The sequence below is a fragment of the Lactuca serriola genome, chromosome 2, assembly GCF_051521515.1.
Source record: "Lactuca serriola cultivar US96UC23 chromosome 2, Lser_US96UC23_V15, whole genome shotgun sequence".
Classification (NCBI taxonomy): Eukaryota; Viridiplantae; Streptophyta; class Magnoliopsida; order Asterales; family Asteraceae; genus Lactuca; species Lactuca serriola.
Genome location: NC_136409.1, coordinates 28,742,373 through 28,761,933, shown reverse-complemented (window position 1 = coordinate 28,761,933; position 19,561 = coordinate 28,742,373). Strand labels below are relative to the sequence as shown.

The 19,561-nt window shown below is 35.5% G+C and overlaps 1 protein-coding gene across 1 annotated transcript; it reads left to right on the top strand.

Moving 5' to 3' along the window:
* Positions 1–18,155: 18,155 nt before the first annotated feature.
* Positions 18,156–19,256, top strand: LOC145089110 (F-box protein CPR1-like). Its single transcript, XM_079027601.1, has one exon. The coding sequence runs from the start codon at positions 18,156–18,158 to the stop codon at positions 19,254–19,256; it is 1,101 nt and encodes a 366-aa protein (XP_078883727.1).
* The last annotated feature ends 305 nt before the right edge of the window (positions 19,257–19,561 follow it).

The following is a 19,561-nucleotide window of genomic DNA, read 5'->3' as shown; positions in this document are numbered from 1 at the left end:
AAAACACCCCTTATGTCCATTTATATGGAGTTTACGGCCTATGAGAGTTCTGGGCCGTAAACTCCCTTTTGTTTGTGTCTTTTGATGTGTTTAAGACCTTATACCACTTGGGAAAATAGCCTAGATACAAGCCTTAAAGTCCTAGAGTCCTCAAATCACCATTTGGTGTTTGGAAATGGAGTTTACGGCCTATGAGATTTCTGGGCCGTAAACTCCCAATCTTGGGTGGATTTTGGCTTGTTTTCTTGTCCCTAACATGCATACATAAACATCTAAGGCCTTATCATAACACAAGTGTCGGTTTTGGCTTCGTTTCGGGAGTTTACCGCCCAAGAACACCTTGGGGAGTAAACTCCTAGATCTAATGATTTAGCCATCTAAATCATGTTATAAGCATCTAATAAGCATTCTAATACTACTAGAAAAGGGTACTCACAATCTGGGATAGAAACCCGAAGATCCGTCAGAGAGAAAAAGGCTTTTCTCTAGTTGGAATTGTGAATAATGAATTAATTTAATTCAGAAAACTATTTATAGTCCTGAAATATTTTGACAGAAAATATTTCTATTCTCGAACTTGGACTGAAACATTATGAAACTTGAAATGTTCAAATTTCACAAACCCAGGAGCATCCACTCTCCTGATATTTCCTGAAGTGTAAACCCTAATGTACACAAACTTGTTCGGAAAAGTCTGAAAATCACTGAAACTGGACTGGCTTCTATTCAATAGATATTGTTCGTACAAAAGGAAATTTCGGGTTGTCACAGTATGATGTTTAATCGGGCATACAAATTTTAAGGTTGGTGTTGGGTATGAAACATGTCAGTGATTTTGAAAGTGTAAGATGATGGTATACTTGTGATAATCACTAGTGCATCTAGGAGTCTCGAACTAAGACTTGTAAGTTTTTCTTGAAGGGGATGGTTTGTGTTGTAATACAAGGTAGAGATGGTAGGGTAAGAATCACCAAAGATAAGGTTTTGGGTCAAAGAGATAGCGTATGTTAAGTTTTAAGCTTAAGGTGGAAACAACCTAGAGCTAAATTGTAGCGTAGAAGAGAAGCCTCACGTATCAGTAGCACTGGGTTAAACCTTGTGTCTCCTTGTGAGTCGAATTGGGAATGCTCTCCAATCGTATCCATGTGACTACTTGTGGTGACTCACCTACTTTCTAATGCGAGGCTCAAATTCTTATTCGTGTCGGTATCGGAACGCTTTTTTCCTATTTGTAACTCTAGTACGAATTGAAGACGATGAAGAGGTATTGATGTATAACTGGTATTGGTTTCGACATAGGATTATTACTAGTGTCTATCTAGCTACTAACCTTATGTCTAAAGTCAATAGCTACCAAGGAATACTAATTCTCAGTACTAAGTGGATTTCTCGTAGAGTGGCTAGTAATATAACCTAATTGGTTAGCTTAGCACTTGATAAGGGATAAGAATATTTCTAAATAAAAGAATTGTGATAAAAGTGCGCTTAGTTTCTACGTGTTCCTAGATGAATGCCTACAATATGCAATGCCCTTACGCACACCAAAAATTTAGTTTTTCAAAAGTTTGAGTTGAAAATCGTTTTGAACATAAGTCTACTATAACCGTTTCCACCCTTGCATTAATTTTCCTTAATTAAGCATAGTTGCCCATGCTATACTTAATTAATGTCCAATAATGCATACTCGAATTAGTTATGCCAGTAGTATGTTTAGTATTTTAAAATCATTTTGAAATTTTTTGGCTATAGTTTTGGTTCTCCAAAGGAAAACCGGTATTCTCTTTAACCTTTGGCTTTGATACCATTTATGTCACATGCTGATAGATCGGAAATATGGGGCATGGCAGTACAAAGGATTTCATAGCAAATGTTAAAACACAACACCAATTGTAGTATTAAAAATCATTACAAATTTACAATGAGTTTGAACAACTTTTTAAAAGAAATTACAATGTATTTAAAAGTCAACACATGTAAATGCTCCTACAAGTGTTGTCTCTATGTGCCTTTTACTAGATGATTCCTGAAAAAGCATGTAAAACAAGCGTCAACTACAAAAATAGTTGGTGACTACTCACAGGTTTATAACATAATATAGTTTGAAGTCATGATAATCATAATATTGATAACCGTTTCCATAACCAAATGTTCATTGGTGAATTAAGTAAATAAGTTTTCTTGAATAGATCAAAGTTTGTTGCTAAAACGAGTAATAAAGTTTCCATAAATAGAAGTTTGTTGCTAATATGAGAAACAAAGTTCCTTGCTCAAATGAGTAGACAGGTTCACTGCTACAAAGAGCAAACAAGTTCGTTGCTACGAAGAGCAAACAAGTTCGTTGCTACGAAGAGCAAACAAGTTCGTTGCTACAAAGAGCAAACAAACTCATTGCTAAGACAAGCAAATAAGTTTCTAGTAATTAAAGTCCGTTGCTATAAAAAATAAGCTAGTTTCGTATGTGTATGAGCAAACAATGAGTTCACAACCAAGCCTATGGCTGATGCCTTATCAAGATCTATGGTAATCGTTCCATAGATGAATATGGTATCATGCACTCAAGAAATCGGGCGAGTGAGGAGTTGTCAATTCCTAATAGCGCTATCCATAATGACCATTGGCTCAAAGAGTTAATGGTTGGAATAAAGTGTAAGAGAAAGGACTTAAGACGATAAGGCCTCATGCTTCAAGTTGCATAAACATAAATAGCAAAATATAGTAATCAAGTTGGATACAAATCAATTTAAATACAACGAACAATAAATAGTTTTTCGGACATGCTTTTCCACCACAAAACATAAAAACCGCAAAATAAGGGAAGGCGTGAATACTCACAATGGATTGAGATGATGCAAATGATTCCTTAAACTACGTTCACTTGTACCACTGTCGATTCCTACAACGATGATACACACTAATGAGTCTCTAATCGAAATCTAATGCTAGTATACTTACTACTACAATAGAATTATGTCACTATTGTGTAAAAATTTTATATTGCTATGTTACGAACATGTTTCTGTGAAATTTAGATTTCTATGATTCGGTTTGTTTTATAACAAATTCAAGCGAAAAATCCCATTTTGGCAATGTTAATTGAAATGTAACTATAACATTTTGGAAAGTGCTTCAAACGGTTAAATATTTAAAACTAAATCAAATAAGTTATAAACTTTCCCAAACTTTGCATTTCAGTTTTAACTAATGTCAAAGACATTAAAACAAATTTTCTTGAATTTTTCATTTGTCTAACTATTTATCACCAAGTTAATTCCTTAAAAACATCATAAAATTTGGGGAAAATAGTAAATGATCATGGAAAATTATTGTATCTATTGTGTTACTGCTTCATAATGTCCTTAAATTGGGAAAATTATTAAATGCCAATTTTGATCAGAAAAACCCACTTTTATAATTTAATAATTTTTTGCACCAAGAAATTTTAATTAAATAAAAAAAGTAGTGAAAAGTCACCAATCATTTTATTTATGTTCCAACTAAAGTTAAGGATTTCCATATAGATAATCTTCCTTTATTTAATTGCTCAAATCAACACAAATTCAAAATAAATAGGAAACAGTTTATAAAATTCTCCAAACATTTTGTGCCACTGTTAATTAACATATCTAAGCTGGAAAAAATATCAAAGTTGGTTTTCAAACAATTTAACAATTTTTATTTGTTTTATTCATTTAAATAATCATTAATTCGTGAAAAATTAGTAAATAGTACACAAAATTCACTAAACTTTTTATTTATTATTTACATGTAATATAAGATATTCTGATGAAGTGTCATAGTTTTTGGGTAAGCTTAGCTATTTTACATCAATTAATCCTTTAAATATTCATTAAATTGGGAAAAACATTAAATTGTGTTAAAAAAATCTACAAATTTGTGCCTAGAGTCTTTATGATCTCCAGAAGATATATAAATTACTAAATATGGTTTTAGGCATTCATAACTCTAAGTTATAATTTATTTCTCTTCAATAAAAGTAAATTTGAAATCAACAAAAAAAAAATCATAGAATGCATGCAACATCATGAAACATCTTTAATCAGTGCACATGTCATATCAGAAATTTACCAGAATTTATTGATCAAAAAAGTATTTAATGTGAATTACTGCTCTATTCTCTTGAAAAAATTTCAATAAATCTAAAAAAATGAGTTATTTTCTGAAAATATACAGATCGTCTTATTTTTTTGTTTAGGCTGTAGGAAAAATCGGATTTGAGTAGAAAAGGAGTTTTAGATATTTACTTATGACTAAATCATTTATAAGTATTCTTAACAATGTACTTTGAAAATCAAGCCTTTAAGCTTGATGTTCATCACATGCATTATGATTTGAAGACCATGAATGAACTTATTTTTGTTTAAAATGATGTTTCTAACTGAAAACCTTGAATGCATGTGGTTTTGAATCTTTAAAACTTGTAAAACTCAAGTTGATGGATTTGAGTTAGGTTTTGATCATTGGATTTAACCTTCTAACAACATGCATGTTGTTTTTGTGTAATCCTACCACCATCATCATCAAATTCGACATGCATGAACATGCATGTAAATAATGTAACGCCTGTGTTTCCGGGCTTGCCATTTTTAGCAATGTAATGGTCTAGGTTAACTTTGTAACCCGTTTTCAAATAATAAGATTGTATTATTTGAGTATTATGTGTTTTGTGCTTAATTGCTTAATTATGTGGTTTGATTAATTAAGAATAACAATAAGCGTCAACATTTAAGTGTAAAATAAACTTAATATCTTTGATTTATGTTGTAGTAGTTGAAACGAGGTTTCCGAATATATATAGAACGCCCAAATCTGACTTCGTATGAGGAAGTTATGATTTATCGAAGTTCCGACTTAGCAGTATGCAGCCTGCATTACTCGATTTGAGATCGAGCGGTTTTTAGCCGAAGCAATCTAAATGAGAATCGAAGATCTCATTGTTGGTATCGAAGCGATAAAAAGTTAGGCGAGAACGGACTTCAAACGATGAAGTTATCAATTTATAACAAAGTTTTTCTGTCGCGGCCTATTAAAAATAAATAATAAAAATAAATAAAAATTAGCCGACGGAGTCTAAACGAAAGTTATAGAGCGTAGTCTCACCTTTCCGTGGATATAAAGAACGTCGAAAACGGAGTTCGTATGGAGAAGATATGAATTTCCGAAGTTTATTAATTATTTTGTATTTATTTTTAATCTTTAATTCCAGCATTATCCGAAGGGGAGTCAGCAGTCCGATCCCAGGTACGTCCCGTGTACTCCGAAGAGTGTCGACACTTCGGATGACGCATGCAGTGACGACTTCGGAGACCAGTACGCCCCACGTACTGGCATACGCCCCGCGTACTCCGAGGCTCCAGCCTCCTATAAATAGGATGCGAGGGCAGCCGACCCAATTGCCAATTTTCTCTCTTCTCTCTCCCATTTTGCATCGTTTTGCGTGCCAGAAATATCCCGAAGCCCCGGTATTGTTCTCGAGCCCCGAGGCAAGTCCCGAGATCCCGAAGATCCCGAGAAGTGCGGTTCCCGAGCTGAAGCTTTGCCCGCGAGAAGTTCGATTTTTGTAGAGATCTTCCAGATCTGCTGAGGATTACTACTTCTGCAAGCCGTAGTGTTGTCCGATCATCTTCTGATCAAGTGAGTGTATACTACCTTTCATAAACACGATAATAATACAAGTATGGTTCGAGTGTATTAAGTATATTGTTGTTTATACGTGTGAGTGTGTAGTTACTTTCTTCTAACGCATAATTATGAAGTATTTTATACGGAATACGTATTATGTGTATAATTTTGTGGTTATGTGTGTGAATGTGTATTCACTTTCTTCTAACTCATAGATATGATTTATTCTCTATGAGATATGTGTTATGTGTGTGTGCCTCATCTATTATGTGAAATATGTGTTGATTAAAGCATTCTATACAGGTTTTTAAACTATGTATACAAATTGTATAATTTTTATCTACTAATATGTTGGGTAGAACATGGGTAGATAGTTGGTGTGTAATAAACAGATGAGAGGCCTCGTTGTTGTTTGATCTAGTCATCTAGCGGAGTTTAGATGACGACCACATACTTTTCTAGATAGTCTTGTGGAAACATTAGCAGGTTCACCACCTGTAGGTGTTAATGAACTTGGGTGTTCATTCGCTGCACTCCATCCCCCTCATGGTTGCCTTATTTGACTTATATTGTTGAGGTACCCCCGAAGCATGTGTTGTTGCCCCGATGAAATATTCTTAGACTAGGTCCCTTATGTTAGTTGTCTTAGGGACATAAAGTGAGAATAACGGGAATGGGTAATTAGGTTATTGTTGGTTGGTGAAAATTAAATATGATTATTTATTGTGGGTTGAAAACCCTATATGCTCACCAGGCTCCCAAGCCTGACCCACTCAGTTTTAATTGTATTACAGGAAGTGGCGCAAGGGCATGAGATGGATGAACCATCAAGTTGTTTTGTTTACAAGTCTGCATATGTTTATATTTTTTGAATGACTTGTAATGTATTCGTTTATGCTTATTGGTCTGTATCGGAACATGACACCCCGAGTTTTGATTATAATGAAAATACATTTCTTTTATGAAATGCTTTGGTAAACATTGTTTTATCATGTTTTGTTTTGGGGAACAAATTCCACAACTCTTTCAAATCAAAAGGATTTACTCTGAAAATATTTTAAAAACATAAATGAAAATCGGTCTTTTCTGGCCGAGATTTTTGGGGATGTCACAGTTGGTATCAGAGCATTAGTTTAAGCGAACTAGGAATTTGTAGGATTTATAGACTTAAACTTAGAATGCTAAGTGGAATTTTGAGATGTGTGTCTGTTGTGTTTTAGACACAAGTACTAGTTTATTTTAGGAGAGTTGCCTAAAATACTTTTATGTGCTAAATGTTATATGTTGCCATATATGATATTATTTGTTCGGATCTATGGTCTGTTGCCGACCGGATCTAGAAACCATATGTGTGTAGGATTCTAAGCGTACGTCTACGATATTAGTTATAGCATGTAAACGTTTCGGAGTGATAAGGATGATTTAAATATCTATAGTGATTAAGGATCTAATTTCACCTTATTCGGTGTGTAGATCAAAATGGTGAGAACAAGAAGTGGAGTTGGAAATGCTGACGAAAACAGGAATCAACCACCAGTGATTGAACAAATACCTGTCGTAGCAGCAGCACCTGAGCCAATAACCATGGCTGGTGTGCAATTGATGATTCAGATGATATTGGATCGTCAGATGGATGAAACTAGACGGTTGCTTCAACAGAATCGTGAAGAACTGTCATTTCGTGTGGAAGAGCCTGAATTAAATGAAGGGCACTCGGAAGGTGGAAACTTCAGCGGGTCTGTTGGTCCAACCAACCCACCGATAGTTAGGCAAGATAACCATGATGGAAGGAATGATGGAATGGGATGCAAGTACAAGGACTTTTTAACTTGCAAACCATCGACCTTTAATGGAAAGGAGGATCCAATTGGGGTTATGGATTGGATCTCCGAAATGGAGCTAGCCTTCATGAATTGTGGCTGCAGAGGTAAGTTGCAGACTATCTATGCCATGCGTCAATTCTGTGGTGCAGCCATTCGTTGGTGGAACACTCTAGGGAAGACTTTTAGCCCTAATGAGCCACTGCAATTGTCATGGGCAGAGTTCTTGGTGCAGTTCAAGCGCAAGTTCTGCTCGGCTCAAAATCTACTGGAACTAGAGAACAAGTTTCTGACATTGACGAAAGGCAGCATGTGAGTTGGTGAATACACCAATAACTTCATCGATAAGATGGAGTTTGCTTTGCACATCGTTCTAGATGAGCTGACAAAGTTGGACCGGTATGAGAAGGGACTCCCATGGGAGTACGAGGTGCCAGTACGTCAGGCACTTACTCTAGAGGCAGCTATCTGGGCTGCCAAGTCTGTTGAGAACATGATCAAGGGGAGAACCACCGACAAGGTTGATGTTGGTGAGAAAAGAAAGTTTGAGGGAACATCTGGTCCCGGTAAGAAAGGAAAATTTTCGAAATCTGATTCGAAAAAGTTTGGAGGAAAAGGAGGCGAAGCAAAGTGGTGTGATAAGTGTAAGAAAAAGCACTTTGGGAAATGTAGCGAGGATGTGACCTGCTACAAGTGTGGAAAGGTTGGACATTTTGCCAATGAATGTCCGAACAACAAAAGGATGTGTTTTGGTTGCAATGTAGAGGGGCACATTTTGAAAGACTGTCCGAAGAAGAAGGAGGCAGCTAAGCCCAACATTCCACCAAAGCCGAAGGCGAGAGCCTTCCAGATGACACTTGAGGCTGCTAAAGATGAAGCTGATGTCGCTTCAGGTACCTTTCTTATAAACGAATTACCTGCTCAAATATTGTTTGATTCTGGAGCCAACTACTCCTTTATTTCGCATGAGTTTGGTAGAAAGCTAGCTTTGCCTGTTGATGGACTAGATAATGTTTTATTAGTCGAAGTAGCTAGTGGCAAGTTTGTACCTATTAGCCATCGTATGAAAGACATCTTAATTGACCTTAATGGGAATAAGTTTCACGAGGATTATTGCCCATCGATCTAAATGGTTTCGAAATCGTTTTGGGAATGGATTGGCTTAGCGCCAATGATGCCGAAATTTTATGCAAGAAGAAGATAGTTAAAGTAAACCCGCCTGGAAAAGATTCGTTTATGGTGTATGGGGACAAACGGCGAGTGAATTCTGGAATCATTTCTCTAATGAAAGCCAGAAGGTGTTTAACCAAGGGATGTACATCATATTTAGCATTTGTGATTGATGCTAAGAAAGAAAAGTAGGTGATGCAGAGCATTCCAGTGGTGTGTGATTATCCGGAAGTATTTCCCGAGGATCTTCCTGGATAACCGCTTGATCGACAAGTGGAGTTCAGAATTGACTTGTTACCAGGAACCACGCCAATAGCAAAAGCACCTTATCGATTAGCATCGACGGAGATGAAGGAGCTGATGATGCAACTTCAGGAGTTATTGGACAAAGGTTTCATTAGACCTAGTTCATCGCCCTGGGGAGCTCCGGTGTTATTTGTGAAGAAGAAAGATGGAAGTATGAGAATGTGCATCGATTACAGACTGCTGAACAAGGCAACAATAAAGAATAGATATCCGTTGCCGAGGATTGATGACATGTTTGATCAATTGCAAGGTTCGAGCTATTTCTCGAAGATCGATCTTAGGTCAGGATATCATCAGCTAAAAGTAAGAGAGCAAGATGTCGAGAAGACTGCATTCAGAACTAGATATGGACACTACGAGTTCTTGGTGATGTCGTTTGGACTAACCAATGCTCCAACAGCGTTCATGGATTTGATGAATAGGGTTTGTAATCCTTTCCTTGATAAATCCGTGATAGTGTTCATAGACGACATTCTGATTTACTCGAAAAAGCCAGGAGGAGCATGACAGACACTTGCGAGAAGTGTTAGAAGTTTTAAAGAAGGAGAAGCTGTTTGCAAAGTTCTCCAAATGTGATTTTTGGATTCGTGAAGTCCAATTCTTGGGTCACGTGGTCAACCAAGAAGGGATAATGGTTGATCCAGCGAAGATTGAAGCTGTGATGAAGTGGGAACAACCGAAAAGTCCCACGGAGATTCGAAGCTTTTTGGGATTAGCCGGATATTACCGCAGGTTTATCCAAGGCTTTTCTTCGATCGCTACTCCATTAACAGCTTTGACCCACAAAGGAGCTCCTTATGCTTGGAGTGATAAGCATAAAGAAGCATTCGAGAAGTTAAAGAAGAAGCTATGCGAGGCACTGATACTTTCTCTACCCGATGGAGTTGAAGACTTCGCTGTTTATAGCGATGCGTCTGGTGTTGGATTGGGTTGCGTTTTGACCCAAAGAGAAAAGGTGATAGCATATGCGTCTCGACAGCTGAAAGAGCATGAAAAGAATTACCCAACTCATGATTTGGAGTTGGCAGCAGTAGTTTTCGCTCTGAAAATATGGAGGCATTACCTCTATGGCACGAAGTGCAAACTTTTTACTCATCATAAGAGTGTCCAATATCTCTTTAACCAGAAAGAATTGAATATGAGGCAACGACGCTGGCTAGAATTACTTAAAGACTACGACTGTGAGATACTTTACCACCCCGGTAAAGCTAATGTTGTTGCTGATGCTCTCAGTCGGAAAGTCAATCTTGAAAGGAAGAGGCCAAGAGCATTGAAAATTGAAGTTGTCTCGACCATTGTGGAAAGTATAAAGAAAGCTCAAGAGGAAGCTTCTAAGAAAAATAACCGAAAGGAGGAACGTTTGGGTAAGACTTTGGTGCTTGGTACTAACGGTCATGGACTGAAGGTATTCCAAGATCGTATTTGGATACCTAAGTCAGGAGGAATTAGGGATATTCTGATGGAAGAAGCTCACAAAACCATGTACTCAATTCATCCGGGTAGCACTAAAATGTATAGGGACCTGAAACCCTACTACTGGTGGCCGACGATGAAGCTTGATGTTGCAAAGTATGTGGCCGAGTGTGTGACTTGTGCGAGAGTCAAGACACAACATCAGAAACCATACGGGAGTTTAGAACCATTGCCTGTGCCTATGGGTAAGTCGGAAGACATTGCTATGGATTTTGTCACTAAACTGCCCAGAACAAAGAATGGTCACGACATGATTTGGGTGGTCGTTGATCGATTCACTAAGAGTGCGCATTTAATAGCGGCCAGGGATAAATGGTCTATGGAAAAGCTTGCGAATTCTTATGTAAAGGAAATTGTGAGGCTTCACGGTGTTCCATTAACGATTGTATCGGATCATGATAGCCGTTTCACCTCAAGGTTTTGGAAAAGTCTACAAGAGGAAATGGGTACCAAGTTATGTTTAAGCACAGCTTACCATCCGCAGACTGATGGTCAGAGTGAAAGAACGATACAAACACATGAAGATATGCTGAGAGCATGTACCTTGGAATTCCTAGGTAATTGGGATGAACATTTACCTTTGGTAGAATTTTCCTATAATAATAGTTTTCACTCGAGCATTAAGATGGCACCTTACAAAGCTTTGTATGGACATAAGTGTCGTACGCCGTCTTGTTCGCTTGAGGCTAGGGAAAAACAGTTTATGGGACCAGAGATGGTTCATCAAACTGCTGAAAAGTTGAAAATAGTTAGGGAAAGAATGTTAGCGGCTCAGGATCGTCAAAAGAGCTATGCTGACAAGAAGCGAAGACCGATGACTTTTGAGGTTGGAGATTCGGTTTTGCTTAAAGTCTCGCCGTGGAAGGGACTTATAAGATTTGGAAAAAGGGGAAAGTTGAGTCCAAGGTTTATTGGACCGTTTAAAGTTCTTCAGAGGGTTGGGAACCAAGCTTACAAGCTCGAATTACCCGAAGAACTGAATGGAATTCACAACACTTTTCATGTGTGTTATTTGAGGAAGTTCACAGGAGAAGTTCCCGATATAATTCCAATTTCTGAATTGAGAATTGATGAGAACAAAAGGTTGATTGAAGAACCAGAGGCAATTGTTGACCGAAAGCCTAAGAAGTTGCGACGCAAAATGGTTGGGTTAGTACTTGTCCGATGGAAACACACAAATGGGCTGAATCTCACCTGGGAGACGGAGAGTGACATGTTGAGTCGCTATCCACATTTGTTTGTTGATGTGTGATTCCGGGGACGGAATCATTCTAAGGTGGAGAGAATTGTAACGCCTGTGTTTCCGGGCTTTCCATTTTTAGCAATGTAATGGTCTAGGTTAACTTTGTAACCCATTTTGAAATAATAAGATTGTATTATTTGAGTATTATGTGTTTTGTGTTTAATTGATTAATTATGTGGTTTAATTAATTAAGAATAAAAATAAGCATCAAAATTTAAGTGTAAAATAAACTTAATATCTTTGATTTATGTTGTAGTAGTTGAAACGAGGTTTCCGAATATATATAGAACACCCAAATCTGACTTCGTATGAGGAAGTTATGATTTATCGAAGTTTCGACTTAGCAGTATGCAGCCTGCTTTACTCGATTTGAGATCGAGCAGTTTTTAGCCGAAGCAATCTAAATGAGAATCGAATATCTCATTGTTGGTATCGAAGCGATAAAAAGTTAGGCGAGAACGGACGTCAAACGAAGAAGTTATGAATTTATAACGAAGTTTTTTCTGTCGCGGCCTATTAAAAATAAATAATAAAAATAAAGTCAAAATTAGCCGACGAAGTCTAAACGAAAGTTGTAGAGCGTAGTCTCACCTTTCCGTGGATATAAAGAACGTCGAAAACGGAGTTGGTATGGAGAAGATATGAATTTCCGAAGTTTATTAGTTATTTTGTATTTATTTTTAATCTTTAATTCCGACATTATCCGAAGGGGAGTCAGCAGTCCGATCTGAGGTACGCCCCGCGTACACGAGTACGCCCCGCGTACTCTGAAGAGTGTTGACACTTCGGATGACGCATGCAGTGTCGACTTCGGAGACCAGTACGCCCCACGTACTCCGAGGCTCCAGCCTCCTATAAATTGGATGCGAGGGTAGTCGACCCAATTGCCAATTTTCTCTTTTCTCTCTCCCGTTTTGCATCGTTTTGCGTGCTAGAAATATCCCGAAGCCCCGGTATTGTTCCCGAGCCCCGAGGCAAGTCCCAAGATCCCGAAGATCCCGAGAAGTGCGGTTCCCGAGCCGAAGCTCTGCCCGCGAGAAGTTCGATTTTTGTAGAGATCTTCTAGATCTGCTGAGGATTACTACTTCTGCAAGCCGTAGTGATGTCCGATCATCTTCTGATCAAGTGAGTGTATACTACCTTTCATAAACACGATAATAATACAAGTATGGTTCGAGTGTATTAAGTATATTGTTGTTTATAGGTGTGAGTGTGTAGTTACTCTCTTCTAACGCATAATTATGAAGTATTTTATACGATATACGTATTATGTGTATAATTTTGTGGTTATGTGTGTGAATGTGTATTCACTTTCTTCTAACTCATAGATATGATTTATTCTCTATGAGATAATGTGTTAAGTGTGTGTGTGTCTCATCTGTTATGTGAAATATGTGTTGATTAAAGCATGCTATACAGGTTTTTAAACTATGTATACAAATTGTATAATTTTTATCTACTAATATGTTGGGTAGAACATGGGTAGATAGTTGGTGTGTAATAAACAGATGAGAGGCCTCGTTGTTTTTTGATCTAGTCATCTAGCGGAGTTTAGATGACGACCACATACTTTTCTAGATAGTCTTGTGGAAACATTAGCAGGTTCGCCACCTGTAGGTGTTAATGAACTTGGTTGTTCATTCGCTGCACTCCATCCCCCTCATGGTTGCCTTATTTGACTTATATTGCTGAGGTACCCCCGAAGCATGTGTTGTTGCCCCGATGAAATATTCTTAGACTAGGTCCCTTATGTTAGTTGTCTTAGGGACATAAAGTGAGAATAACGGGAATGGGTAATTGGGTTATTGTTGGTTGGTGAAAATTAAATATGATTATTTATTGTGGGTTGAAAACCCTATATGCTCACCAGGCTCCCAAGCCTGACCCACTCAGTTTTAATTGTATTACAGGAAGTGGCGCAAGGGCATGAGATGGATGAACCATCAAGTTGTTTTGTTTACAAGTCTGCATATGTTTATATTTGTTGAATGACTTGTAATGTATTCGTTTATGCTTATTGGTCTGTATCAGAACATGACACCCCGAGTTTTGATTATAATGAAAATACATTTCTTTTATGAAATGCTTTGGTAAACATTGTTTTATCATGTTTTGTTTTTGGGAATAAATTCCACAACTCTTTCAAATCAAAAGGATTTACTCTGAAAATATTTTAAAAGCATAAATGAAAATCGATCTTTTCTGGCCGAGATTTTTGGGGATGTCACAAATAATCTCAAAGAGAAGTCTCTATAGAGAAGAAAAATGCTAGAAAACTTGATATTTTTGAAAGAACATTGAACAAAATGTAAGTAAATGGGTTTTACCTTAAAGATCAACTTCAAATGTTGAATATTCTTGAGTAAAATGAGGTGTATTTGCTGGAAATTTCGTGGGTTTTGGAGCTAATTCATAGAGGTGAAGAGTGGGGGTTTTGAGAGAAGAAAATAGAGAAAAGAGAGATTCTATCTCTCTGGATGACTCATCTCTCTCGTCATCTCTTTTGGATTGTAGTCCACCAAAATCGCCCATCAAATTACTTCGATGCTTATGAACGCATGAAGAATTGACTTTAAAAATCTCTCCCATAGATTTGGCTTCTATGTTCATCAGTGTTTGAGAGAAGTTTTTAGAGAGAGAAAAAGAAAGGTGGAGTGAATGAATGAGTAAAATGATTAGCGTTAGGGTAGAGATGTGAACATGATTTTGAGGAGATAAGGGGTATTTTACAGCATATTTTTATTTATTTATATAATTTATAATGTTTGGGGGTTATGTTTATAAAATATAAAATCTTGTATAATATTTTATGACATTTTGGCTCTTATGCTCATAAGTAAGCTAATGTTTATAAATTATTGTCCATAATATAATTTAGGTCTCATAACATATGTAAATAATTAAAGATGTTATAGGTAATATAAAATTTTAGGGAAGTTTAAATATTATAAAACTTGCATTTATTTTATAAAATTTTGACAGTTGTTATAAAGTTTGGGCATTTTGGAATATCATAATGGATGTAGAATATCTTGGATTTTTTTGAACAAATAAAATTTATTAACACCATAATGAATTGAGTTTAATATTTGAATAAAAATCAAATTTCTCAAAATAAAATAATTAAATTTTGTAGAAAGTTACATAGTTTGATTGAAATCAAATTATTGGCATTCTATGTAGTGGTTCCGAGATTCAAGTGAAATTGAAGTACTAACTATACTAGTCATAGTTTCAACTTTGACTTAAGTTCCTACGAGACCTGAAACTAATTTATACTACTACGTCAAGTGCATGATGTGTCTACTTGATTCATGCAAATATGTCCATGTAAAAGAATGACCCGAATATGGATAGTCATTACAGTTAAGTAGTCATATAATTGACATACCAATGTGAAATCTGAGTACACTATCCTTCGATTCTACATGTTTCCAAGTTTCTTGTAGGTTATAACTTAGCTTCTAGTTACCAAGTCTAGTATGTTTCTTGCCTATATGTGCAACTAAGTTTATTCAAATCTAGAATTGTCTAGAATTTTGACGGTTGTCACATTTGAGGTTGTCAAGAAGGATTACGGTTGGTTTGATTTTGAAGTAGTTGTTGGAACATTGTTTCCAATATGGTCACCAATTGTCTCAACTCCTCAATTACCAATGTATGGGATCCCTACTATTTCCATGATCAACACTTCCTTCCATTAAACAAGGCAAAATCCTTGCTGTGATACCACTTGCACGAAACAACAACTACTTAAGAACACCAATCTGTTCTTGAAAGGAACGCAGGAATCCACCAGGTATGGGGATAATTCTGATTTATTAAATGAACTTCCAAAAAATAAGTCATAGAAAAAAAAACGCCGTTTAAACTCTAATGATCTGTATACCCGATCCTAAATTAAGAAAAAGAAACGATAACTCCTAAAAGGACTACATAATATCAAAATTCAAAAAGAAACTTTCAAACACCTAAAAGGATCATCCTTATCTTCAGCTACTGAGTACTCCTTTTTCGGTCCAAACTTTCTTCAAATTCATGGGCAATTCGTTCTTCATCAGTGTGTGTGTTTGGGGGGGGGGGGGGATTGTATGCAATTCAGATATTGTTTATTAAATTTTTTGGAAAATATAAAAAAATGTAATAAATCAAATAAAAAGGGTATAAAAGTCATTAGGGACCAAAAACACACAAATATCAGTTCTAATTTTAAATAAGTTAAAGAATTTAACAAATGAAAAAAATGAAACGGTAACTAAATCTAAATTTTTTTAGTTTGAGAGAGAACCAAATCCACACTAAAAGTAAGCCAAATGGACCAAATATACAAATTTAAAGATCATTGGACCATATCCAAAAAAATAATAAACCTCATGGACCACTTTTGCAATTTTGTCTAAAATTAATAGCATTCTAAAGACAAAAATGCAAAAATGGTCCCTATGATTTTTCATTTTATGTGACTAATGTCCAAACCTTTAAAACGTTGTATATTTGGTCATTTTCAACAAGTTTTGTTGTGGTTTTAGTCTCTCTTTCGTTAACTTTAACATGTTGGCTGTTAGCGTTTTTAAAATGATTGTTTTACCCTCATTGACCATTTCAGCAAAAAAACTACAAGCACCATATCTACATATCTTCATTTTAATTTTCTTGAATTATTATTTATTAATAAATGTTATTTTTAATATATATAATATTTATGTATTAATAAATATTGTTTTCTAAGATTATTAATTTCTTTTAATTAAACTTTTTATGGATGTGTAAGCATCGACACCGTCTAGGAATTGAGGATTCCTTCATTCTTAAGGCTAATAAGCTTTCTTAGGTTTAATTATTTCAATTGAGTCCTTGATTTTGATTAAGAAGGTGTGTTGTGGGCTTCCTCAACCTTCATACTACCTATGAGGAATTGTAGCATATCATGCTTCATGATTGCTATAACCAATTTAGGATGAATGATAAGCTTCATATTGAATCCTAATGATAAACACACAAATGTTCGTTGTGTTGAATTACCTTGGTTGACCAGTTGTCTCCTATATTTGAGCATCTCACCATCTTGCTTAATTGCAAGCTTTTTAATTATTCAAGTATTTTAGTTTTCAAGAAATCACAAAACCCCCTTTTTAGTTTAATTGTAGTTAGTCTGTTTTATTACACTCATTCTATTGGATTGCATTGGTAACTTAATACAACCATTTCCCCGAGGATCGATACCCCTTTTTACCATTATATTAGGTTTTATTTGCAAGCAAAGAGTTTAATTTTCTTGGTGTACTTGACATCCTACTAGAGGTGGACAACACCACCACCATCACCCGATCACTACCACCACTTTTAATGTTTATAGGATTTTGTTGTGCATTGTGTGTGATATGGAGGATTCGAGCAGAGTGTGAAGAGGTTTTTGCAAGTGGCCACCAGTGATGTTAGGTGGAAAAAGTTAGTAGCATTTATGTCAGACCTTCGATGAAGGTGTTTGGTGGTAATCACGACGATTTTCGTTGATGAGAGGCAAAACTCTTACATATTTCGACAATTTTTTTATTGGAACTAATAAAATTAAAAGAATTACTATTTTTCAATAAAAATCAATTAATAATATAATAAATAATATTTATTATATAAAGAAAATAATAAATTAAAAGTAACATTCCAATAAAAGAGAATCAATCCATAAAAAAAGAATTAAAAAAATTAACTAAAAGAAATTATTAATCTGATAAAGTAATATTTATTAGGATAAAAATATTATAAATAAAAAACAATATATATTAATATATAATAATCCAATAAAAAAGAATTACTCCAATACAAACAATTAAATAAAATAAATTAATAATCCAATATAATAATATTAATTAATATATAAATATTATATATTAAAAATAATATTTATTCATATATAATAATCAAATTAAAATATTTGATAACAAAAAATTAAAAAATTTAATTAAAAGAAATTAATAATCTAATAAAAAAATATTTATTAATATATAATAGTATGTATTAAAAATAACATTTATGAATATATAATAATTCAATAAAAATAAAAAGAAGATATGTAGAAATAGTAATTATAGTACAAAAGGTCTCTAAGATAAAAATAATAATTTTAAAAAAATTAACAGCCAAACTTTAAAAGTTAATCGAAAATAACCGCAACAAAACTTGTTGAATATGATAAATCTACAATTTTTCAAATGTTTAGACCCTAACCACATAAAATGAGAAATTATAAGGACCATTTATGAAATTTTGTCAATTCTAAAAGTCAAGCCGACAAGATTTGTGGATAATTCATAAGAAAGTCCCTTGTTGAAATTTCTAATACCCAAGCTGCATATTTATCAAGAAAGCACCCTTTATTGAAGTATTCAATAACCAAACTCCCCAAATCTCCTGTTTATACTACCTCTCCTGTCAAATACCGTTTACCACCGGCACCTAAAATCAAAATGTCATACGAACTACCTTTCCATATCCAAGGAGAAATCATGATGCGGCTTCCTGTCAAATCACTGATGCAGTTCAGATCCGTCTCAAAAGCATGGAAGTCTTTGATCGACAGCTCAGAGTTTGTTGCTGCTCAGAGCGTCCTCCATACTCACCCACACCATCTGTTTGTATGGTATAAAGATCCGAGAGGAGAAATAAAATACGTTTCTTTTCTCGATGACGACTCTTTCCCTCAACAGAGGTTTGTTCCTACTCTTCCTCTGTCCGTTAAACTTCCAAGAATAGTTGGTAGTTCTCATGGCTTGTTGTGTTTGGATGGTTATCATTGGGATCCGGAGACTTCTGAAATCAACTTTAAAAAGAGGTTGGCTGTTGTTTGTAACCCTTCTATCAGAAAATCTATTGCTTTTGTTGTACCTGATATCTTGTATGCACGCCAAGAAATCGTTCTTGCTTTTGGTGTTTGTCCTGTTACTATCGATCCTAAGATCATCCAGATCACACAACTTCCTTCATGGATGGATAAGAAAACCGAAATTAGCAACCTTTGGAAAGTTGAGGTTTATTCCTTTAGATCGGGGAAATGGAAAAGTCTTTCTACGAATCTCCCAAGTAATTCAATACGAATTAGACAACCCCAGGTAGTTATCGATAAGTTTATCTATTGGTGTTCTTCGTGTATTGATAGTGGATTACGTACTCATAATCTGATTATGTCATTTGATATGACTGATGAGAGTTTCAAAGTGGTAGATCTCCCCGAATGTTTAGCTAGCCACCCTTTTGCACGGTTGTCTGTTTCTAAACTAGGGGAATCTTTAGTCATGCTTCAATACAATATAAACACAGAGGAACAAGTTTGGTGTGATGTATGGATAATGGTGAATGGTGCTCAAGTATCGTTTACAAAGCAATACACAATTAAGGGTCAACGTGGGTCAATAAAGGCGGTGGGTTTTAGGAAGAGTGGAGGACCGATAATGGAAGTGGATGATTATCTTTCTGAGCCGACTCAACTTGTTGTTTATGAGCCCAACTCAGGGCACTGCGATGATCCGATTAGAGGATATTCATTCAACGTGAATTCTTACATGGAAACACTACTTATGTTTGGTCGATCTGATTGTAGCAGTTATTAACATAAAGTGGAAGAAGAAACATTAAAAGTATACGCATTGAAGAAGGCTAGAATTAATACACCATTTATGTCAAATAGTATTCCCCAAGTGTGTTGAATTTATTAAAAAGTTAAATGCATCATATATAATTTGATGTTGTGTTTATTTAATGCATGTAAAATTAAGGAAGTTGAATCTCACATTCTTATGAACATTGTGCGGTAATATCTTGTTGACAGTATATTGTATGTGTTGTAAACCTCAATTCCTCAACAGGTTGTCTTAATGGGTCAAGGCTTGGATCCTTGGTTCAAGTACATTTGTAT

Bases quoted from the DNA above. Each gene is read 5' to 3' on its own strand.
- LOC145089110 (XM_079027601.1), top strand. From the start codon at position 18,156: ATGATGCGGCTTCCTGTCAAATCACTGATGCAGTTCAGATCCGTCTCA.